Source organism: Aotus nancymaae, unplaced genomic scaffold (genome assembly GCF_030222135.1).
Source record: "Aotus nancymaae isolate 86718 unplaced genomic scaffold, 86718_ANA_hifiasm-v0.15.2.pri h1tg000007l, whole genome shotgun sequence".
Lineage (NCBI taxonomy): Eukaryota > Metazoa > Chordata > Mammalia > Primates > Aotidae > Aotus > Aotus nancymaae.
This window is the reverse complement of record NW_026988418.1, coordinates 33,159,809-33,186,031: the sequence shown is the minus strand read 5'-3', so window position 1 is coordinate 33,186,031 and position 26,223 is coordinate 33,159,809. Positions and strand designations below refer to the sequence as shown.

At 32.4% G+C, this 26,223-nt stretch overlaps 1 protein-coding gene across 8 annotated transcripts in view; it reads right to left on the bottom strand.

The window, feature by feature from the left end:
* LRRC7 (leucine rich repeat containing 7) overlaps positions 1-26,223 on the bottom strand; it is a 592,672-nt gene that overhangs the window by 96,957 nt on the left and 469,492 nt on the right. For 6 of the 8 annotated variants that reach the window (XM_021667706.2, XM_021667707.2, XM_064372502.1 and 3 more), the window contains exons 12-20: positions 24,329-24,458; positions 23,166-23,281; positions 19,609-19,678; positions 17,277-17,376; positions 14,706-14,830; positions 12,436-12,684; positions 7,135-7,335; positions 696-807; positions 307-487 (exon numbers count right to left, since the gene is read on the bottom strand). In XM_021667706.2, the coding sequence (XP_021523381.1) occupies positions 307-487; positions 696-807; positions 7,135-7,335; positions 12,436-12,684; positions 14,706-14,830; positions 17,277-17,376; positions 19,609-19,678; positions 23,166-23,281; positions 24,329-24,458 (1,284 nt within the window). The remainder of the gene's footprint in view (positions 1-306; positions 488-695; positions 808-7,134; positions 7,336-12,435; positions 12,685-14,705; positions 14,831-17,276; positions 17,377-19,608; positions 19,679-23,165; positions 23,282-24,328; positions 24,459-26,223) is intronic. The other 2 variants (XM_064372496.1, XM_064372498.1) reach the window with 2 other exon arrangements.

Here is a 26,223-nt window from a genome sequence, read left to right as displayed (position 1 = left end):
TGGTAAAACATCCATGTCTCATCAATAAGTATCAGTGAGCAAACACAATTTTAAAATTTTTTAAATGTTTTGTTCTACCATCTCATCCTGTTACCTCCTACCATGTTTTCCTTAACTAAGGGCCTCGCCCTGTAAGGCAGATTCATCTGTTCTTGGCAATCCCAGGTGAACATTTGCTTACCTGCCCCTTCTGTCTTCTATGCCACTTGTGTGCTGAATACAATTCCAAAATTAAGAAGATTCCATTTTTTAAAAAGTTGCTGAAAATAAACGTTTGGGAACAAAAGGACGGAATTCCAAACACACCTGTTACCCCACAAAGAATTATGTACTGCATCTTTAGCTGTTGTCTGCAAGGACCCCACTTTAACCCGGGTGTTAGAGGATCCTGAGGAAGCCTGGGAAGGCGAGTAGTCTGAGTAAGTGCCTGAGGAAACACTGTTATTCAGACAGTGAGTTTTGTCAACTTCAGACTCATCAGTTGATTCTGAAATTTAAAGGGGAAAATGTTATGCTTTGACGCTGACAGTTACACAGAAAAGCAAGTATGAAAAATGGAAACCATACCGATTAAGGTTAGAGATGCGAATTTGTAAAATATTTGTATAGACAATGGTGTATCATAATTTACAACTGGTGATTCATCATGCACATGCATTTGTAGCATATTGTCCACATTGGGCTCACAATGTTACCTTTTTTGTCCTTCCCTAGCAGAACAAGTTTGGGTGGGTACAGAGGGGTCTCAGCTAATGAAGGGTGAAGTTCCCCAATCCTCATTTCATTAGCTGGATGAACAAAAGAATCCTGAGAGATATAATAATACAGGACAAGGAAAGTAAACATTTTAACAATGGTTAACCAAAGTGGCAGTATCTTTATTTGGCTCAGATTCAAAAATGTGACTCTAGAATTCAATTCACTGTGGGGCACTGGGAGAAATAAACCATATGTATCTCTAAGTTAAGCACTAAAAAAAGTTTTTTTTCTAATGTAAATGAGTCCATTGTTTGCATACTGTTTATATGCCTGGCACTGTGCAATGAACTGTGGAGGTTCCAAAGAAAGAAAAAATGTGGCCGGCGCCCTCTGGGAGTTTATAATCTAGTTGGAGAGATGAGATATAACTCATTAGAACACCAGACTGAATTATGATAAGCCATATATGAGCAGTACAATTCACACAAATATATACACATGTAATTGTTCTAGTGGTGAACTCTCTTAAGAGTTTTAAGAGGACAGTATATCACTGACCAGTTAAGATTTTCTTTTTTGTCATCTCTAGCTGTATTAATTCACTGTTGGGTCCCATAAATTCTGCTCTTCCCACCACTTTCCTCCTAACTTTCTACTGTTTCCTAAGTGATCATCTCCTCAATTTCTCAAGTTCTATCATGTCTTTTTCCAAAGGTTCCTGGTTTTCTCACATCTAATCTAGGGCACCAAATCTTCATTCGATATTCCTTATTTGAGTGTAATGAGTAATATTGATACACTACTATAACTTCATAATGACAAATAAACATGTAGAAAACCCCTGAATTTTCAACTTCCACCATTTAAATTACTATTCTCAGTTAACCAGGTAGTGTGGAGAGCATGAGGGGAAGGTAAAATACCAAATTCTTACTTACTTCTAGATATAAAAATGCCGTATTTATGCCCTTAAGTATGTATTTATGCATAGTAGCTATCATTATGTCTTATTTTCCCTTAAGATTAATTTTAATTCAAATAAGAATTTTTCAGCTTTTTAATTCATTAGTATCTTGTGAGTTTGGAGCATTAATGCAAAATACTTAGAAATATTTTGTTAAATCAGATAAAAATTATACTTGAGGACAAAAATATCATAAATTAAAAAAATTCTGTATTTAATCGGTTGGTATAATGAATATTATATTTATTTACTATAAATATAATATATTGCTAAGGACCCCCATAGTGACATGCTCAGGTCTTTGGTTATTGCAGAGAAGCATGTCCATTTCTTTAACTCTTGGTTTAAGTTCAATCTTTTGGGATTCTTTTGGCTTGGGTTTATATGGAAATATTTGCCTGAAAAACCTGGGTGTATCTGTTACTTGTTATTTATTAAAAATAGAATATTTCAATAAAAGAAAATGGGAAGATCATTTAGTCTAACACCTTTGTTTTCTAGAGGTGGGTTCTGAGACTCAGCTTAGGCCTAGGTTACACAGATGATTAGATAATGATCCAGCACTTTAGCAGGATTCTCTCTTGGGCTCCATTCCAGTGATCTTTCCTTACCTTGTGCTGCCTCCTGGTGAGCTTAGCTGTGAGCACATGAAGAACTTAAAACAAGGTATCAAGTTGCAAAGAGAATAGGAAAAGGAGTAGAATCAAAAATCAGTACTTGAAGAGGCTATATTTGCTACTCAAAGGTCTTCTATGGGATACTGTGTATGCCATATTGCCTATCCTAAGTAAAGCTCATTTCTCACCTGGGCTTCATAGAGCAAAGCTAACTACCCAACAAAAGAAATTAACCACTGACTTTGTTTTTATAAATTCTTTTATAAAGGCCACATTTTCTTTATTTTGATTGATTTTGAAAATTATTTCAGAGACTACATTTTCCTTATTTTGATTGATTTTAAAAATTATTTCAAAGATTTAGCATAAGAAATGCATGACAAAGTTTTAGGGTGACAGAATGGAGGATAAATGTCTTTACATTCCTTTGGAAAAATGTATAAGAAGATACGAGTTTGAGAAACAGTACCATGAAAGGCATAAAACATGTTGACTTGCCAAAAAAATTTGTTACAAGGTATCATATTTCCATCCTATTTCTATTTTCATATTTTATTAGTCAGGCTACCTTGGGCAAGTCAGTGCATTTCTCTGGGCATTATCATTATCAAAGTGAAAGTAATCCGTAATAAGAATTAGTGTCAATTCCTGTCTAGTACTAACATTCTGTGAATCTAAAGGTAAGTTATTTGTTGATATAATAATTTAAAAATATTTCTATGATACCTAATTACAAGAGTGGGAATTTTGTTTTATTCAAAAGAAAAACAAAAATAGGATAGAAACACAGAAAAACAAACTAACTAGTTGTACAAGCACAGAATTTTAACATAATTACGGGTTTTTCTTTTTTTCCTCTTATGCTCTGCACATTCAGTACTCAGGTCATCTTGTTTCTATTGATTAGGTTTTCAAACTTTTATACCAAAATTATGACTGGAACTCTGCATGGTAGCTCTGGTTTGACTCAGGTTCAAGTTTTTGAACCTGTTCAAGAATTTCTGTTGTGAATCGAAAACAGCCTTAGTGACCAAGCAGAGAGGACAATTATCAGCTAATTATGAACTTGTATTTCTTAGAATAACATTATTGAGACAAGAATGATGAATTTGCACTGATCCAAGTAGATTCTCTTACTCTTGTGAGCAAAGTGATGATGATGATGACAATGATGATAATGGCCATAAATTACATGGCACTGATTACATCTGCTGCTGTGCTTCTATACTAAACACTCTATCAATATTATCTTTGTTGATTATTTAAAAGACAAACTTATTTTTTATCATGATGTGGCATTTAATTATTTATTATCATCATCATTTTTGTTCTGCAGATAAGGAAATGGAGGCTCAGTGAGGTAAAAATCATAATTCTAAGTCACAAACTTAATAAGTGGTAGAGACAGGATTTGAACTGGGATCTGTGCTACTCGCAGGTCTATGTGATACCGTGTATGCTGTATTGTCTATCCTAAGATCAGCTCATTTCTCACATGGGCTTCACAAAGCAAAGTTAACTATCCCACAAAGGAAATAAATCACCAATCACCAATTTGTTTCTATAAATTCTTTTATAGAGGCTGGAGGAATTGAGTTCCTTTTGGAAAAGTGGGTAAAGTTTTGGGGACTACTTCTATGGGCAAAGACAGAGGAAGTTTTTGGTAGAAAACAGAATTTAGTGGGATTCCATTGTAAGCACATTAAACCATATTTTCTTTCTTGTGAGAAGACAGAAGTGGGAAAGAAAGAAAAGGTAAAATTTTCTTTTTCACACAATTGCCCTTCCACTGTTCAGACTACATCTTGGCTGCTACTGCCATAAAGAAAAGAAGCCACGGGTAGAAGTCAAAGGAAAGAAAGCAAGCTTATTTCTGAGCTTTTGAGAGTCTAGGCCTAGCATGAATAAAAGTAATTTAAGGAAAATTTTGAGGGTAATTGACAATTTTCTGTTACTGGAAGAAAGATGTTCCTCTATTGAGGAAAATTGAAAAAAAATTGGGCTGAGTCTCCTAGCAAAGGGAAAAATGCAGGACATTTTTGGAAGTCTTTGCCTTCATGAAACTCACAGTCTGAAGTCAAGAAACAAAGTAATCGTAACCGTTCATTATATTTAATGTGATAATATTATGTGATAGAGAATATCAGAGGATCCAGCTGATCAGGGTGATCAGGGAAGACCTTCCTGCTGAGGTGACTTTTAAGCTGAAACTGGAAGGATGAGGAAGTGCTAGCCATATAAAGAGATCTGGGGAAAAGGTAAATGCAAACTCCACGAGGCATTATACAGAAAAATCTTCTTGTCCTCCTTCCTCTTATGGCTCTGCTAGCCCTGTTCTTTATCTGACATAATGTATGTTAAAACCACTGGCATATAGTTGGCCAAATGAAAGTGAGCAATAAATATTTATTTACCTTTCTTTTTTTCCCCTTAGTTGCATTTGTAGTCTTTTTACCTTATTTATCTTTTCTGTTTTCCACTTCTGGTCCTGCCTACCTTTACTCTTTTGTTTTTTCGTTTTCTATATTTAACCACATGAATGAATATATAATGCAGTGTATAATACCCTCTTCCACAGCCTTGGCAGTGTGAACTAATAACAATGACACACAAAAATGGCATTCAAGTGTAAAACATACAATAAATGCTTAGTATGCGCTGATCAGCTAAATGCTTGGTTATGTGCATTTATTAAATCTGGACATTGAAAAATAGAGGGTGACCCTTTACTTTGCAGTTAATTTGAGACAGGAGGATAATACAGAAAGCAGCAGTTTCTTCTTGCTCTAGGTTGGTTAAAAGGAAGAGAAGATCTAGAATCCCAATTTTAGGTAAAGTATTGAAATTACCAGTGAAATTTCTGTTCAAGAGGAAAAGCTTAGTAGAAGAAAGCTAAGAAAGGGGTGGTGCAAATTCACACAGACAAATTTAAAGCTGAAAGTTGAGCTTTAATCTTAGCCTTGGCAATAAGAAGTCACTGTAGTGTTTTTAAGGAGGGCAAGGAAATGATTAGAATTCTGTTTTAGAAAGATCATTGACAAGGCTTCAATGAGGACAAGAGAAGCCAAGAAATGGGTATTTTTTATAGTAATGCAGGACAGAGTTGAGAGCCTGAGGAGGCAGAAATGATACACTTAGGTGAAAATGCACAGGCTTTGGTAATTATTTGGAAGAGACAGGAAGTAGAGAGAAAGAAGGAAAAAGAAATCAGGACACCTCTCAAATTTCTAGCTTGAGTGAAAGGGAAGATAATGGTGCCAGTGAGATCAAAATTTGGAACACAAAAGTAAAAACAAAAGCAAGTTTGCAAAGGAAACATTAAATCTAATTTTGGATTTGTTATGCTTGACCTGATTGTGGGACACTTTTAAAATTTATTATTAAATTCATGACCAAATCCTCATCTATCCCATCCCTGCATTAAGGCATTTTAGAATCTGATTTTAGAGTAAAAGCATCCAGTTTACAGACTTTCATGACCATTAGTTTTTTTGATGTTAAATTATGATTACAGGATACTTAAATATAAAATGTATATGTATGTACTTAGTGTGTATCTGCTAAATGTTGGTTTCCTTCCTCTTTATATTGCAGCAATATCTTTGAGATAAAAGAACAGTCTGTTGCTTTACTATAACATATGCATAATATTTTGGAAAGAAAAAGTTTAATAATACTGATTTTATAAGCAAAAAACAATGAAAATGAATGTTCATTTTTTTTTTCCTTAGAAGTCTAGCTGTATTCCCCTCCTCTGGGGTAGGCTGGTACCTCTCCTGGCAGATGTGCACACTACGCTTATTTTTGCTCAAGATCTTCCCTTTGCCTGGAATACCTTCTTCCCTTTTCCACTTTAACAGAATCGCCCTATCTTTAATACACAGTCTAAACTAAACTTGGAGCATTATATTCTCCATCACTTGACCAACCATGTGATCATATTTTACATAATACGCTCTTTAATTGTTTTATGTGTCTTAAGTGTATCTAGCTAGGCTTTAAGTTATTCGGGATTATGGACACATTTTATATTTCTTTTCTTTCTCTCACAGTGTTTAGCACAGTGCTACACATACAGTTGGTGTTTAATAAATGCAACAAATTGATGCTCTGAAATGCAGATTTGTAAAAGAGTTTTGCCAATCTAGATTTAGATTTTTGAGAAGTAATTATGTGAACTTACAGATGTACTAATATCAATTAGTTTCTAATGAAGATAAAAAGATGATAACCAAATTAGCTGAAGAGTTGATGAAATAGTAGAGGTGGTATAAGTGTAGTTGAATTCTCTTCAGACCACAAAATCAATAAGGATGAATTTCTAACTCATTCTAAAATATAGGAAATAGCTTCACATGACTGGATTCCATAAATCTAAATTTCAAAGTTATTTTCTTTTTATTTTTAATTAGTGTTTCCTAGAAAAGTTGTAATCCAAAGATAAAAACATTTGAAAAATTGTGTTCTAGATCTAATTAATTAGGAATTTTATGGGATTTGGAGAATAGAAAAGCTTGGATTAGTCTTTCTTAATGAATGATACAATAAAAGTTTGGGGTAGCCAAAATAATGTCACTAATATGATATAATGCACTCACTGGCCAGGCCTTGCTGGGTGACGAACTTTTTCATTCTGTGTGTATTGGAACTTCTGGAGCTATGTTAATGATTTTAGGCCATGGGGGTATCATTTTTCTGTGATTTATTAAATGCAACCCTCATAGTTTATATTTTATCATTTATATTTCAGGAAAAAAATGCATTTATCAAGGAAGAGCTATTCAGTTAAAAAAAGTATTTAAAATTCCAAAAAAATCCAAACCACACTGGCAATTACCAATAACCTTCAAATACCTCCACTGTAATCTCCTTTGGGGCTACCGGCCACTTGTGTTCATATTTTTCTTTCACAGTTTGCTCCGTGTTAGCAGTTGGATTTGAATTCTCAACACGCACTCCATGGCTTGGCTTACCCACCAGATTTTGAACAGATTTTACCATATTCTTTAAATCCTCTGGGTAAGGAGTTGGATATCGTTTTAGGTTTATTTCAACCTAGAAGTTTACAAAAAGAAATTTAACATAAAGTAACCTCAGCAAGCATGTTCACAAAACTACTCCATTTTATATTCAGTAGTATAACCAAATGCAATACAGTGAGTGTTGAGCTGGCTGAGAAACTCTGTTATAGAGTAGAACGCATAGTGTTCTCATATTCAGCCTTGTGGGACTTCTCACCCCTTCCCACCCTTCTGGACTATAAACTAATTTTGAATTATATTCTGTCTTTAGACCTACCCTATAGATGGCTGAAATAGCAGTAGGTCAAAACACTTAAGTGATTGGTAATTTGAAAAATTTAATCAAGTTATATCAGCTGTTTTCTTACTTTCTCTTCCCTATTTTAGACACTGTTCTCTTCCCTATTTTAATATTTATAAGTAATAATGTTGATAGTAAGAGTATCTTTTGAGTACCAATGCAGGTGATGGGAGGAGACCCCAAAAGATTTTTGAGTCACATATTGAAAAATGGAGTGTTGACAGTATCTGCTGCCTAAATAAGCATTAGCTTTATGTTAGTGTGTTATATCAAAAAGTAGGATAGCTAATTCTCATCAATCCCTAAAGGAAAAAAATGCCTCAGGCTGGTTTTTATATTTACTTTGTACCCTAAGAAACATGCTTCTTGAGTAATATCTTATAATGAAGAGAAATTAAAAATTGGGACCACTTTCTAAGTTATTTTAGGTACATGTATAGATTCTGGCTTTTATCTATCCAGCTACTTATTTCCATTCTTGAATTCATTTTAGGGTATCAGTCTAACTTCTCGGAACACATGTTAATGACTATTCTTAGCAATAAATTTAGAGAGAGAAAATATCAGACATTCCATATAGAATATTTCACCATCAGGGTACTTGTTATACTATATTTAAAATAGAGTAAGTACAAGTTGTGTATGATAATTAAAAGGGACTAGAAAAAAAAAAAAAGGATTTACTTGGCCTGGCTTGTTCTGACAATCATGTTTTGCATCTGAGTAGAATCAACTTTACAAAATGAAATGATTTATGTGATTGTGGTGGCTATGTGTCTGTGGAAAGTGTTTGTGGGGGTGGGAGGCTAGGAGGAGAGAAGGTGAAAGAGAAGCAGTAAAAGGAAGAGGAAGAGTGGAAAAGGGAGAGAAAAAAAGAAAGAGGGAGGGGCATATCCACCCCCACCCCCACACACCCTTGTAATTCATGGGATGTAAGAAACTATGATGGTGATATAGATCTGAAAATTATGAATACGAATTCAAACACTTTTGCCCATCTGCAGTTTTAGCAAATCCACCAACTGTGTTATTGTTATTCTTCTCAGAATTTTGTCTTCCTTGTGGCTCATTTTTTTTCTCATCAAATACTAGAATTGGACTTCACTAGATGATTTCTAACATTCCTTTTAATATTAAAAATATAAAATTATTATTCCAGTAACTATCTGGAAAACAAATGAAAAACCAGATAATTTTGTTAATGTAAGTGTTGTTTAAATGTAGTTTAATCTCTTTAAACTTCCAAATAAATAAGGATGACATTGATAATATATAGAAACATAGCTACAAAAATATAACCCAAGACAAAGTTAGAATTTACAGAAAAAAAGTATAAGTTGTAGATTGTAATATAAATAAATCCCAGGGTACTTAATTTGTAATGTATTCTTAAATAAACATAAAAGGAATGATATGACTACCAGACAAAGTCCATTGGGGTGCATGCATTCTTAGATCTGTTGTTCAAATTGGTATTAAAATGTTAATCACAAATTAAGTCTAATTTTTAAATTATATCATTGAACTTGTTTAAAAATACTTGACATCAAAGTGCTAGAAGTAAAAAAAAAAATTACATTAAAATGTAAATTGTAGAATGCTATGACTATCATGCCAATTAAGAACACTTTATTTTTTTATAACCAGCTATATGTGAATAAAAAATAAGCAAAAGTAGGGCATTGAATTAAAATTCTATGCAACTTAAAAAATCCCCAACATTAAACCTAGATTTATAAATTGAATGGAAGGCAAAAGAAATGTGAAGTATTCCTCCTTAATTGAATTAAATACTTCATTGAATAACGTAATGTATTTTTTATTAGATGCTATGTCCCATCTGACACAATTAGATCACTATTTGCCATGGTACTAATATTTTCTGGTTATTTTATTTATTTTTATTTTTATTTTTGAGATGGAGTTTCACTCTTGTTGCCCAGGCTGGGGTACAATGGTGTAATCTCGGCTCACTGCAACCTCTGCCTCCCAGGTTCAAGCGATTCTCCTGCCTCAGCCTCCCCAGTAGCTGGGATTACTGGCATGTGCCACCACGCCCGGCTAATTTTGTATTTTTGGTAGAGATGGGGTTTCTCCATGTTGGTCAGGCTGGTCTCAAATTCCCTACCTCAGGTGATCTGCCCGCTTCAACCTCCCAAAGTGCTGGGATTACAGGTGTGAGCCACCGTGCCCGGCCTGGTTATTTTATAAACAAGCACATATGATATTTTGGTCACATTACCAGAATATGTTTGAAAATTTTATTTCAACATCTAAATCTAGGAATAGATTTGCCGTGCAACAAATGCTGTTTATCTACACACCTCTTCCAGAGACTCGAGAGGGGTCCTATTATTTATGGAGTCATTTTATATTCTTTTCCTGAAAGAGGGCCCTCCTTAAATTGAGGAAGTTCCAGGTTTTATGAAGCTCGGGTTTGTTTCACCTAAAACATAAGCTCCTTGCTTCTCATTTACTAGCCTATTAGCTAGTAATGAGTCAGTAGATTTAAATTTAAGACATAGATTGATTCCCAACTAGCTATCATCCACTAATCTTTCTGTTGTTTCTATTCATGTAAAATGGAAATGATAATATCTTTCCAACATGCTTGGGTTAATCTGGAACTAAAATGTGAAAAATGTGAAGGTTCTTTGAAAATCTGTAAATTCCATGCAGAGATTAGATACTATTTCTAATGTCACATTTTACTTAATGTATTTTAAAAATCTGGATTCCATTGGTGATCTAGACTCTACTCTGTATATGTCTAAACATAATATCTGTAATGGTCTGGATCTTTTTTTCAATTATACATAGCAATAGTTATCATTTATTCAGTATCTACCATGTGCCAGCCACCATGTTAAATGTTTTATAGGGATATTTGATTTATTATTATTTACATAAACATTTATTATTAGTTCTGTAGGTTTAAATATTAATATTTATATGCTAAATAATACTTGATTAATAATTATTATATAATCATTATAATAAAATCTCACTTAAGTTTCACAACCCATTGCTGAAGCTGTTGTCACTTTACAGAATGAAAAGTGTGGCTCAGACAACGTAAGTAACTTGTCTAAGATTACATAACTAGTAGATGCAATACTCTAACTTAGGTCTTTTGGCTCCCATGCTTATGCTACCCAAGTGTTACTTAGCTCAGAGATATTCCCTTGTATGGGTGCAGCACATATTTGTGCAATATTGTGGAAGAAATACTGTAAGCCTAAAATGTGAATTTCTCTGAGTTAAATAGCGAAATAAAAATATATACTTTTTAAAACTAAGTAACACAATATTTTATAGTTTTTTAAAGATGAAAATGTATTTTATAATTGTATTATGTTTGTAAGCTCTATGCAAGCATGTTTTATGCCCATTTATAGATTGCTTTGCTTTATTTTTCAATGGATATACGCAGTGCATCAGAAATGAATAAACATGATTATAAACCCAGTTATACTAATAGTTCAGTATATCTAAATATATAGAGTATAAATATTCCCTTATTCCAATTTGAGATAAAAAAATATAAATTCATTTATTATACACATAGGTGGGAAAATCAATTATATTCTTGAAAACTGTTGTGTTTATCACTCACTATAAAGTATTTGCTCACTTCACATATACATTTTATTAAAATGCAAGATTTTTACTAAAAATTACTTTAATTTTGAAAAACAGAAATTTTTCACAACATCTTAGATCTAAATAAAGTGTAGTAAATGCAAATAGCAGTTGCAAGATGTTGGAGACCCCCAAAAATAGCAATAAAGAATTACTTAAGGTTAATAGCTGGGTCATTCAGAGCATTTAGAAATGATACCTTGAATTCACACAGAACTATGTTTTTTATACATTATAATATATTATATAATATAATATATTATATTTCACATCATGGTTAAATTCTAATTTGATTTGATTGTAAATTCCAGTAAGAGAAATAATAGTTGATATGTTGATCATTGATTGTTAAATATTATATTACTCTGAGAATTAAGTGGAACGTTTTTCAAAGAAAAGAAACTTATAGCAGTTTTAGTTAGGAAAATGCATTCTCAGCTTGCCTTATATTGTAGCAAAAATATAAGACAATGGACAACTATCTAGTCCATTACATGTGGATAGTAAAGGTTACAAGACATGCAGTGTTTTTCATATTCTAGTAAGACACATTTCCCCTCCCACCTCTTAAAACACCTAACCATAGAGATAAGGAAGCCCTATTTGCCACAACTCCCAATTCAATCTTCTCTTACAGGAATTCATATGATCTGTGTCTTCAAATTAAAAGAAATTGATGCTTTTCAGCAGATGTCTATCTTTGTGCTTAAAGGCCACTCTCAGCAAAACTCAATTTAAATCTCATGATATTTTAAGAATTAAGGTATAGCTATTTAATTTTCCCCAGAATTCACAGTATAAAAAATGTACATATATGTGGAGGGGACAATTTAGAATATATCAATAGTGTCATCAACATTCTGCCAAACTATTGGTATTCCCACACTTTAAATGAAAGAGAAAAATAAAATAAAATAAAGTGAAAATCAAGCACCCAACTAAAAAACCATGCCAGATATCCCACCAATAGGCACCTCACATTGATATTCCCTCCCTTCTGACTTAGTCCTCCCCGCCCCATTGCAAATGTTAACAAACAAAAGGTTAAATTGAGATCAAACACTGGCAATTTGAAGGTTTCTATGTGATCAACATTTCTTATCCCAAATCATGCAGAACATACCCCATAAACCACTGTTCCAAGGTTGCCTCTACATGGGAGATTCTCCTACCCCAGACACCTAGGCCTACCTGTCTGCCACTTAGAGAGGGAAGAGTGGTGGATTGTGCTGCAACTGGCAATGGAGTACACATGCTCCTTTCCTGCTGGAGGCCACTTATACAACCCCATGCCAGCTGTGGGTCATTCTGGGGGACGGGCATATCTTGGATCTGCTGATCACACCTGGCCCATGGTGTGCAGCAATCGCCAGACAGTCTGGCAGGTTGGAGAGTAATCCCACGCTGGCCCCTTTCCCAGGGGGCTTGGCAGGAGAGATCCTGTGGGAGAAGGAATCTCCATTTTCTGGGAGAAAGAGGAGCACTGTAGCAATACTTTCACTTTATCATTTTTCTACTCTCAGTTTTTTCTTTCACTCTGAGTTATGCATTTAAAACAATAATCATAAAATTAGTTTTAAATCCATGTATAAAACAGTACTAATTTTACATGACTGCTAAAGGGTCACAATTTCTTCACACAATGCAGCATTCACACTACACTATACAGACTATAAGTAGGGCATTATACTCTAGTCCATTTGAAAGTTGAAAGCATAGGTCAATGATTCGTTTTTAAATTTCATGTAAATTAAAGGTAAAATGGTGCTAAATTTAATGTACATGTAATGAACCAGGAAAGTGTGATTAATTTAGTGTAAGATTACAATATATTCTATTCATCATACTTCCATGATGATTTATTTAGAAGTTTGTTTGTGCTCTAATTTGTCCAATAGCCAATGGCATTGGAAATATTCAAATTAGTTAAAACTGAGTAGTTTGAGATTTTGAAACAAACATTGTTTTGTTAATACATAAATAAACCAAATGTAAATAAATGCAGAGAAAAAAAAAACATTCTAAAGTATAATGAACCTACTCTGATTATAAACAAACTTGAACACATAACACACAAACAGGGCTTCTAAATAATTGTTAGCATTTACTGTATTGTATGTTTTCATTGACACATATACCAGAGTATTAAATGCACTTTCTTTTTGAATTCTTTGAATACAGAATTTCAGGAAGAAGCATGTAATGTTTGTTAATTCAATGAAATCTAAAAATGAATCAGAATTGTGGTATAGAATGCATCATCCATTGGTTCTGGATTTAACGCACAGAACAGAAATGTTCTGAAGGTTTGTTTGTTTTTAGTTTAGCATTATTTTTTCTTGGAATTCACAAGTTCAAAAAGATGTCTCTTTGGTTGTTAGACAGCACTAATCAACTATCCAGAGACATTTTTTTAAAAACCCAAATCTTTAACAAAATTGTTATTTCAGATTTGGGAATCCATTTTGAGTTCTCCGTAATGATACTGGTAGGCCTTGCCAGTGAGTGCTCCTGTGCTGATTTAATAAATAAAGATTAGAAAGTGTGGAGAGGACAGAGAAGAATACAACATACAATCTAGCTTTATTAATAGAGCATATATGCAATTTAAAGGAAATTAGTCACTAAGAGGGAGAGCTGTTAGTAGTCATGATAGAATAAGTACACATACAATATTATAGAAAGTAAATGAGAGATTCAAGATGTTGCCATGACAACATGAAATCTAATGTTGATAAAATCTAAATCAATTCTGATGATAATTAAAAATTTAAGTAATGGAGAAATACAGATTTTAAAATTCGATCTTGTTACTTGACTTAGTAGTCCCCATAAAAGATCTTTTAAAATATGCTTTGAGGTGAAAAATACTTGGTATGTTCCCTAAGGAACATCACCTGCCATTAGGCACTAACCTCCTTTAAAACTTGTCCTCACATTTAAGGAAACTCATAAATTCTTCTGGAATAGCCCAAGGACACAGAGCCTTTCAGAGATTTTAATGCCAATGTAACATATTAATCTGTTGGCCCTTCCTGAAATGTTTATTTTGGCCTCATTCAATCTGCATGATGCCTTGCTCAGTGATTTAAAAAAATAAAACAAAATAAACAACAAAAAAAACTGCAGTGTGCAGTGTGTCAGCAATGAAATAAAGTGCTTGGATGAAGTCTGTCACACAGATTTATTTTCTACTTTCTCTCAGCTTGAATCTCTCTCATGCAGTTGTTCTGTTGGATGAGGTGGCATTTCAAATTTGCTCACTCAGATTTGGGACATTAGTCTCATTCTGAAGCACACCAATGCTTCCAGAATTACCAGCCCAGCGTGCTGTAATAAAAGGTACCACCATGAGACTTGAAGAGGTTTTCTGACTTTGTCCCAAAATCTATCTGAATAAGAAAAATGGACAAACAAAATGATAAGGAGAAGAAAGAGGAAACAAAAGCTAAAAGGTTCACCTTAACTTTCCCAGCATTTTCGTCATCTTCCTTTTTGTCTTCAAATTCAAAGGCAACAGTCATGCGTTGTTGTCTCTGTTCTTCCCACAGCGTAGGGTTAAAGCTGTCACTGTCTGACTGGAAATCTACAGTTAGATTCCAAAGTATTATTGCTTTTTTAAAAAACGATTTTACACAGAGTATTTAATACACTATACAAAAATGGTGATAGATACTACAAACAAATACAAAAATAAAGAAGAAAGAAATAAAGAAAAAAAGAAAGAGAAAGAAGGAAAGAGAAAAGAATAAAATTCCCTTGATATTTATTACATGGTCTTTTGTAATCTGAACTCAAATTCAGTATTCCTAAACACTCAGGATTGGAAAATTTTCTAGTGTAGGAAATGGGCTCCCCAAAGGACAATAATAATAATACAGAAAGTTGGACCAACCATTTTAAAGCGTTATCTGTTTCAATCCTTACAACAGCACAATGGTACTACCAATCTCATCCTTATTTTACTAATGAGTTTTAAGGGACTTGCTCAAAGTGCTAAGAGACTTCTCAGTGGCTAGTGCAGGATTCTATTTCTGTTTAAATAGAAACCTTATTTGTAACTGCTAAACTCTATCAAAATTTCTTTTATAAAAGTTACCACATAACATTGACTTTGCAATAAAGTGTCTAAGATTGCAACCTTTTCTTTTTATTATGGATGCATTGAGAGGAGCTTGTTTTTATGGTAGAGAACATGGAAAATGTAGTCTGTTTCAATTAGCTTAAATATGTCAATTTAACAGGGAAATGGCTTATAAATCTTTAATTTACAAAAAAATGTTGGCTAATGATAATATCTTCTTTGCAATATTATGGCAAAGATCACATGAAAATGCAATAAAAGTACTTAGTTAAGGCTAAATTCTTTTCCAAAGGAGGTCCTTTATCATATATCTTTGTTTGTTGCAAGGGATTCTGAAAACTCATTTATTACACTCCCGCCTGGAAAACCAAAGGATAACTTGCTTTAAGGAAACTTTTCAATTATCAACCTTTCTTTTCTCAAAGAAAAAACAAAAACAAAAATAAACCCAACTAGGCTAATTTCTTAACACTAAAGCTTACCTAACTAAATCTACAAATTAGAGGTTCAATCTGTGAGACTGGATCTCAGAAACAACCAGTGAATATGAGATACTTTTCGTTTTTCCCTAATTCTTTTGAAGTTAAATATTTTGATGTTGTTGAGCTATTAAAATGAAAATATAAGTAAAGCTGCATGAATATAACATAATCCTTACTTAAGATGTCTCTTATAAAATATGTAAACATGGTGGCTTTTATCAATTCAAAAGATTAATTTTATTGACTTCTAAAAATCCATATTAAAAACTCTTTTCCTACATCTGTAAGCCAAAATTTGAAGAAAAATATCCTAAAATATTCCAAAATGATTCACTTGCATTTGGAGGTCAAAGACTAAAGTCATTTATTATAATTATCCCTGAAAATAAGAAATACATAAACAAATAGTTTCTTTTACAAGTTAGCCTCATTCACATGAATTGGGTAGATTTAATCCATGGCTAGATTAAAGTGAGTTTACTTGCCAAGAATTATTGTTATTCTATAACTGTAGAAAATGTGCATATCAGCTTGTGCTGGCTTGGGCTAAGGAGCCTATGCTAAGTTTCAAACAGCAAAGGACAAAGCTCTTTTTTTTGAGACGGAGTTTTTGCTCTTGTTGCCCAGGTGCTATCTTGGCTCACTGCAACCTCTGCCTCCCAGGTACAAGCGATTCTCCTGTCTCAGGCTCCCAAGTAGCTTGGATTACAGGCATGTGCCATCATGCCCGGCTAATTTTTTTTGTATTTAGTAGAGATGGGTTTCACCATCTTAGTCAGGCTGCTCGAGGACTCCTGATCTCAGGTGATCCATCTGCCCAGGCCTCCCAAAGTGCTGCGATTACAGGTGTGCACCACTGCACCAGGCCTAGGAAGAAGCTCTTTTAACCTTTTTTATGGATAATGTGATCACAGAAGAGAATATTTAATTATTAGAAAAGGATTTAGGGACATTGTTTAAGGAAACTTAACTTGAAAAAGAAAGAATGGTCTTATTTGCAAGTATCTCTTTATGGTTGACTTAGACCATGAAATAATTTGAGTCCGGAGATTACTGGACTAGATGTTTTAATTGTGTTCATGCAATAAGTGAACACGGCAAATAAACCAGTTCACTGAAACTTCCTTAAGATCTGACTGCTCTTAGCTCATTTCATGCTGGGCACCACATTTACTTTACTAGTCATGTGTCTTGCAATCCATAAAGAAAAATAGTTGCTCCTAAAAATCAACATTATTTTTATGTAAGATACAAAGAGGAAGAGTTTTGTCTTGGAAGCTTACCTAAAATAGAGTAGAAAATAAGACTTATGCTTAACGTATATCCCAAATGATATTTGTGTGTCACGTAATTATCTTTATACGCTTGCCCATGAGCCAGTATTCCTGGCCAGAGATCAGAATAAAATTAGTCTTTTCTATCCATAATCATTATAAGTAGAAAAGAAATTTCTACTGACAGTTTACCTTCATCACCACGAGGCTGCTGGGGAAACATGTAGTTAGTCAATACCCTTTGCTTTGTTTCTGGATGGGCTTCTGTTTGTAAAGGGATAAGGGCTTTGGACTGGAAGCAAAGAACATATAAATTAGATTAATACAATTGTAAATATAAAGAATATTTATTTGCATGACGGTCAACAGTCTAGCCTCACCCAGAAAAATGAATGTTGGAAAAAATAAGTGAAAAAACAAAGTAATAAAATAAGAAATTACAACATGAAATAATACTATCACTGAGGAATATTTTCATATTCTAAGATTTTCATAATAAGGTTTTCTTCTTCTTTAGTATACTCTTTTAAAAACTTACCAAAACCTATTCAACTGAGCAATGTCAGATTTAATCCTGAAGAGTTCAAAATGTGTTAAATTGTTTCAACTAAGTAAGCTTTTGGTATGGTTCTATATGCCTATTCATTTTCATGGATTGTTGCCCTAGAAAGACAAATGGAATTTGCTATCAAATTAATGCTATGCAAGATCATCTATGAACTTAATTAGGTTAAAACAGTATTCATTTATTTATAAGAAATATTTTTATAGCCAAAGACAGGGTCCACTTTATAGGTAAGTAACTGTACTTGTACTTGATATATTATAATATATTGACCTCTGTTCATATTTCATCCTCTGTTATTAATTTGATTTCAGAAATACTAATTTTGAAGGGATATTGTAGAGCTCTGATATTCAATGTCAAAATATATTGGAAATGATATTATCTAATATACTAAAAATCTGCTTATTTAATGAGATTAATAGGAGTGAAACACAAAGGGGATTTGTGATATCAGTTTGTCTCATGAAACTGAGTCATAACCACACTAAATTACTGTTCTAAATAAAAGTTAAATGATGCAGTCACTGCTCTGTGCATTCTCCCACAAGAATAATAAATTATATTTGTTTTTTTCCCACAATACAATTTGTGGAATACACTATTCCATTAGCATAGTTCACATTGATTTCAGAAATGATTTATTTATGATGATATATTGATGCCTTGAAGAACTGATTTATTTTTGATAAGATTTGAATTTGAATTACTAATTTTTGACTCAGTAGATGGAAGCAAATGCTGTAATTACTGTAGGAACACAAACAATATTCTTACATTTACATTTTACAATTCGTAAAGATTATTTTAAATTTTCCACAAGAGTCCAATGACTACTGGACAATTCACTTACCAGTAATGCTACTGTTATGCTCAGAAAATAATGATGAGCTAAATTCAAGATGAATTGTTTTCATTTGGCCATTCATATTTGGGGAGAGGTGTTTCAAAATTTAAGGATCACAAGAAAAAAGAGGACTAATAAACTGTATCAAAATTGTCTATCATTAGTTCTTTTGTAGTCAGATTAGATACCTTCAATGGTTTCTTGTTATTTTCCAGTTAATAAAATTATTTACTAAGGCAATATTACTGATTCAATTAAAATCTATTTTCAAGAGGATAAAAAATAATATCCAGATGATGTTACAGAAAATACTAATAGTTGTCAAAAAGATATTGTGATATTGCAATTTGTTTTTCTTTTTTTGAGATGGAGTCTCACTCTGTCACCCAGGCTGGAGTGCAGTGGTATGATCTCAACTCACTGCACCCTGTGCCTCCCAAGTTCAAGTGATCTTCCTGCCTCAGCCTCCCAAGTAGCTGGGATTATGGGTGCACACCACCATGCCAGGCTAATTTTATATGTTTAGTAGAGACAGGGTTTCACCATGTTGGTCAGGCTGGTCTTGAACTCCTGACCTCAAGTGATCTGCCCACCTCGGCCTCCCAAAGTGCTAAGATTACAGGTGTGAACGACTGCACCCGGCCTGATATTGCAAATTTCTTGAATGAAGCTTTTGAATTAAGTTGATTATAATTAAAAGGATAAGAAGAAAAAGGAACATAGAAGATAATAATTCCCTGTCGTGGGAATTGTGGTAATGATTTCTTATTCTTTACCTTCAGAGATATAATTAAAGTACATCCTCTAAGGACATACCTGTATCACCTAGAGCTTAGAAAGCTATAAAAATGATCATTTTGTGTATTAGATCTCAGAGAATGAAGTAGATGTTAGATAGAAGTATTTAAAGAGGATGGGCTTATAGTTACTGTTTTGACTTCAGCAATGTTTGAATTGCTATGTTTACAAAAATCTTTCTTTCAGGGCATTAAAAAAATTACATTTTGTAGTGGTTGTCAAAGGTATATCTATTGGGAATAAATTAGTAATTCAAAATTTCAATTATAGTTCATTTTAATAAACAAAATAAATCAGGCAATAAAACCTTTTACCTGATTGTCAGAAAGCCACAAAGCTGCAAGCTCTTTAAGTTTGGTAAATGAGAATGGTAAATTCTTCAATCTGCAAAAACACAAAAAGTCTGATAGCATGGGTAAAGACGGATAAAAGTTCATTTCTAAGAATTATTTAAAATACTCTGACTTGTTGGTTTCATTCTTTTCTTGAATCATTTTTCCACTGAGCTGCCTGAACAATATTTTAAAAAATGAAAACCTCCTATTTACAACCCTTCAAATACTTCTCATTGTATCTGAATAAAAATAAAAAATTGTTAACATGTATAGTTAGCGCTTAAAAGGTCTGGCCCCTAAAAACCCTCCAGAAGTTTCTCTGCAACTCTTTTCCTGACTCAGTTCCGTCAGCACAGCTGGGCTCTCTCAGCATTCTCTTTTCTCTGGAATACTCTCTCCCATACTTCACTTTACTGAATCTCTCATATCCATTCATTCTTAGCTTAAATGCCATTTTCTTGAAGAGGCTTTTCTTGGCTTCTCATTTAAATTACTTCCCTCAATCTGGTTTCAAAGCACCTTGTATTTTCCTTTATGGAACATATTGCAGTTTTTAATTACACATTTATATTTGTGATTATTTGCTTACTCTTTGCTATCCCTTCAAAACTGTAGGCTCCATGAGGGCAAAGGGCCATGCTTGTTTTACTGCTCAAAGAATGTATAGCTCCCAATATTATGTCGACCTTCAAAAAGTATGTTCTTTTGCCCTTCACGCAATGTGTAGTAGATATTCAAAGGGGTAATCTTAAAAAAAATAGCACTTCTGAGATGTATAGCTTGATATTAGCCTTGGTATTCAACCAAAATTATATATTTAGCTTTGGCTTCAGCCTTTCGAGGGCCAAAGTACTTCACAGTATCTGATATCTTTCAAACTATGCATGATCACATAGCTTACCATCAAAGCTAGTTAGCAAAGGGAGTAGTACAAACAAGGCATGCCAATGAGACTTATTACTAACTTCTGAACATTCATTCTTGAATATGGATAAATATTTTAGATATAATATGGAATAAAAATGTCCTTGTCTTTAACATATTAGAATTCTATCAGCCAATTGAGAAATAAATTTATTTTGATAATGGAAGTGGGCAATCTTACAATAATTAAAAATTAACTTGAGTTAATTTTATGTGCAAAAGCATTTAAACACTTCTTAAAAATCTAATAAATATGAAAAGAGACTGAAAGGCAATAAATATCTTAAAACTGTGTATTATATAGATAAACTTTAGGAAAAATATAATAATCTTTCTGAGTTAATGTTTATAAAATATAAACAAGAATATAAAGAATAACATATATTAAATTATATCACAATTCTTTCTCATATAATTGTTATGCTAATATTTATAACTTTAAGCCAAATTACTTATAAAATCTATTTCTAACTAAAAGTTATTTAAATTCACTTAAGCCGTAAATTATGAAGTAAGATCTTATTGGGAAAGTTTTTCACATCATATGGGATATATTAAAAGCAGAATATCAAGTCTGCTGCATTGAAATTACGAGTGCAGAACTACCCAGAATCATTTAAACAACATCCATGATATCATCATCAATCCAGTCATATGTGTAGAATATGAAGAAATTGCTAGAAAAGGATAAGGTACCTTTGTTTTTCTTTGCTGTTCTAGTGACCTCTATTGCAAGTGAGCCCCTATTTGGTAACATAAATGTGCAGTACATTGACCACAGGAGCAACCTTGCAGCTGACAAGGCAGAGGAATCATTGTTCCTAACTATAATGTCAAACGTTAAAAATCTATCATATTTTAAATATAAAATTATAATAATCATTACTTTCAGATGACATTTCTTATTTAATCTTTTTTCCAAACACTTCCTTCTCTGGTGGTAATATTTAACTTTGGCTTTAACTTTAGCTGAATATTGATTTTTACCTCTGGTTGATTCACTGATTGATTCATTAATTTAAAAACATTAATTTGGCTCCATAGTACGTTCCAGCAACTGTATTAGGACATAACTTAAGATTATATTTCTGTCCTGATGAAATTATTTTAAACTTCTGATATTGTGAGCTCCTCCATGTATTATTCATAAATTCTGCCCTAGCATCTAGCAGTGTATCTGGCTCATTGTAGGTGAACTCAAGTCTGCTACAGTTGTTGAATAAGTATCTTCAAAGTATGAATAGAACTTCTAACTATGGATCATTGATAATATTCACTAAATATATTTTGCATATTATGAGTGAAAAGAGATTGAAAGGCAATGCAAATCTTAAAATTGTGCATTATATAGATAACCTTTAGAAAAAATATAATAACCTTTCTGAGCTAATATTTATAAAATATAAACAAGAATATAAAGAATAACTGATATTAAATTATTTTCATTGATAATAGCAAGAATTTCCTAATCTTATTTATAAGAATATAATTAGAGATTTAAAAAAATGTCTTGCCAAAAGTAAAAAATAACATTCAATGCATTTTCCTCCTCATTTTCCAGGCTGGTAATAAAGTCAGAAGAGGAAGAAGGTTGGTTTGACATTACTTACTCTTGATGCATAAAGCTTTGGTGCTTCCTTGTCACCTGATATTATCAATAACATTCCAAACTTTTTAATAAAATGTTTTATTCTCTTATATGGGAATATTATTAACTAGTAAGTGAAGTTTTGAAATTCACATTTTTTTCCTTAAAGTAAGAAGCACATGAGAATTCCAATGCTTATCCTGAAACTTCCAGAATCTGATTATTCTTATGATTCCATAAAAGCTAATCTTTGATCATTTCATTACAAGGTCTCTCAGTTCTTCATATTATCAATTGTCTGACTAAAACTTATTAAAAACATAGAGCTCATGCATTATATTCTGTGATCATTTTATTTCTTAGCAGTTATCTCTAGTCAATATTTGTTTTTATCCTTTCCTACTTGAGGATAATTATCTTTTATAGAGTAAGTGGAAACAAAGATGAATTGAGGTTTGTACTTTTACTTTTTACTCATCTATCAATATAATGCCATTATTAGAAGTAAAGGACCTATCCTTTTCTTGATCATCCAGCTCTCAACATGACTAAAGAGACACTTGGTTGTCAGTATTCTTACTAGCACTTTGATGAAATTGAAAATATACATACTGCCTAGTTAATTTGTTGGAGACCAAAATATATACATAAAAACATATGTATGCATACCTACATACACATGCATGTTTTTATTAATATATTTTATATATTTTTATTATAGTTATTTTCCATGTCTTTATATTATTATGATTTCTTCATACAGGAAAGCTTTTGTATATAAATTTGCATGATTTATATTTATATAATTTTAATACATTACATACGCTTTTGATATAATCAAATAACAAAATTTAGAAATACTTGGTTTAAAAAAATTTACCTTCTGCTATTTTAAAGAAAGTATCAATATTTGCATTCCATATACTTCAAAAGACAGAAAATGTTGTCAAAACTATAGGCATAAAAACTATAATTTGCTTTCTGCAAACAACTAATATGTGATTGTAAAACGTTGGAAAAATACCTGTTGTCACTCAAATTTAGAACTCTAAGTTTCTGCATCTGTCCAATCTCTTCAGGAAGAAATTCTAATTTGTTGGAGCGTAGAGACATGACTGTAACATTCTTACAACTTCCAATCTGTAGGTAACAAAAGAAAATAGATAAAAAAAATCAGAGCATAATACTATTTTACATTAATTTTTCTAATTTTTAAAACAATTTAAGCAATAGATTTTATTTTTAACTTTCTTTTAATATGTGCAACATTTTATTTTTTTAATGTAGCTCTTTAAAATATATGTATATTATATATATTATTTTAGATATTAAGGCAATTTATATCAAATATTCTTTTACATATTAAAAATGAAGAATATTCTTTATAATTTTATGCTTAAAATACTTGCTAATGTTATTGTTTTTATATATCACATATTTTTGTCTGTCAAAGTGAATACTAATATATCTTTGTTTATAACAGAATATCATATACACTCAAAAAATAAAATATTGTTGACATTTCCTAGGCAAAGTTAGTTTTGTTTCATATTACAGTGGTTTTTGTCACTTTTAATCACATATTTTGGCTCTAAAATAATATATTGATTATTGTTGCATCATTATAAGAGCGTTTAGTAGAAAATGTTCAATTGAAAATGTACTTCACATACAGCAAACTTGAGCACAAGGTAAATTAAAAAAATACTTTATACTTTTTTTGATATTAGTAAATAAAATCTTACTTAGATGTAAAAATTAACGGAATCTCTTAGGGGATCCTGAAGTTAAAATAATATTATAATGAACCATGATACCTTCAAAAGCATATGTACATTTAAAAAGTTTGCTAGAGAAATAAAAATGTAATTACTCTAAAATATTAGTTATAACTATTTTTAAAAGCAAAAGATATAAATTAAGTGACTAAATGGTATTTCTGAACATGAATTAACTTATATTTTCTTACTTTTATTTGTATGCAATGTTTAAGTCAAATGCATTTTCTGGGTCAAATATAAAAACTTGTCATTTAAAATAGAATGATTAGCAAATATATATGCAGATAATTCCTATGTATAGTCACAGCTCAACTCATGAATCTACATTGCTATTCTACCTGTTAAGATTTTACTCCAAAACAGATTCATTAAAAGTTAAGGAATAGAAAACAAGTATATTTCTCACTTCTCTGGGTAATTCTGGAAGGAAATTCTCATCAACTGCTAATGTCCGAAGACTATGAAGGTAGCCAATGGTAGAAGGTAGTGACTCCAGTTCATTACAGCTACAGTCAAATTCTTCTAATAAAGATAAACTGAAAAGTTAAATACAGTAGTTAGATATTTTAAAAGTTTAGATTGCAAAATGTTTTGAAAAAGCCACATATCCAAAATTCACCAAGACAAAAGTTATTCATGTGGTGATAGCATAATATTATATAAATTTATCAGTTCAGCCAAATGATTTAATACCATAAAATAAGTGGTTTAACTTGGTAAAATAAATATAATTTATTTTTTCCCCTTCTATATTTACCCATTATTTAACAGCCTTGAAAATGACAAAATAATGTTTTATTTGTTTACAACTTAGGTATTCTTTGTAGCCTGATGTTCAGAATGTGCATCCTTGGAATGAATGAATATAACTGTCATGGGGTAAGTAGAAGGATGGAGAGGGCAAGTCCAGGGGTTGGGAGAAACAATAAAAACCAAAACACTGATGAAATTCTAGGTATTTACTAAGCATTTGAGAGATTAAAGAAAAAAAGAACAACCATCAAATTTCTTCCTCATAAAAACTCTTTAAGATGTCTAATATTTTAAAGGCCATTTTATAGATAAGAAAATTGAAGCTTAAAGGTGCTAAGTAACTTATTCAAGGCCACACAAAATAACAATCCTAAGAATTAAATGCAGACAGTAAGGCTTCACTGTATTATCCTGTCTGTTAGCAGGTGCTATGGACAGGGCTCATTTCATCCTGCAGATGTGTTTTGTGTGACTTGTATAGTGATATTTTAGAAAGTGTTTAATTATTTAAGTATTTAAAATTTTACATAATGATCCAGATTTTTGATGCCTCTTGAAAAGGAGAAAGATCTGTCAATAGTGGGTCTATATTCTTCCATGACAAGTAACAGAAATGGATTAATAGCTGCTGCCTTCAAATGGGCATAGCTGTTCAGTTAGCCTCCAGTTTGTCAAAATCCCGACCAGTCCATACTTAGCTGGCTTTACTCCAGATCTACAGAAAGGAATTGTATGGATATACATGGAAATTATCACAAGGAAACAAAACACTTCAATGCCTGGTTTGAGATAGCTGGGAAAAAAGTACTTGGCACAGAGTAAGCACCAGATACACTGCAGTTACTGTTGGTATTGTTGAAATTATTATTACACTTTTCTTATTATTCTATTCCTATTATATTGTTATTATTATAATAGGAAGAAACCCCCAGGGATGAAGATTCTATCAATGTAAATGGAAAAATGAATTTGAGTTAGGTGGAGTAAGGTTGTAGAATTAGCAACCTTTTTTTTTTTTTTTTTGAGACGGAGTCTTGCTCTGTCATCCAGGCTGGAGTGCAGTGGCACAATCTCAGCTCAATGCAACCTCCACTTCCTGGGGGTTCAAGAGATTCTACTGTCTCAGCCTCCTGAGTAGCTGGGTTTATAGGTGTCTGCTACCACACCCAGCTAATTTTGCATTTTTAGCAGAGATGGGGTTTGCCATGTTGGCCAGCTGGTCTCAAACTCCTGACCTCAAGCAATCCACCCTCCTCAGCCTCCCAAAGTGCTGAGATTACAGGTGTGAGCCACTGTGCCCAGACAGCATCCTTTTTATGTTAAAACTAGCTAGTTTGAACATAATTTGCTCCCATTATTTAGTTAGTAATTGAACACTGAAATTAAGCATATGTGTTGAAGTCACTTAGAATGGATTTGTGTCCCAGCTTTGTAACTTACTAACTTTATTATATTGGGTATCAATAAATTAAACACAGACCACCACAGCTCAAAAAACAAAGCAGATTTTAATTATCTGACAGGCAATGGAATACATCAGGGAAGAAG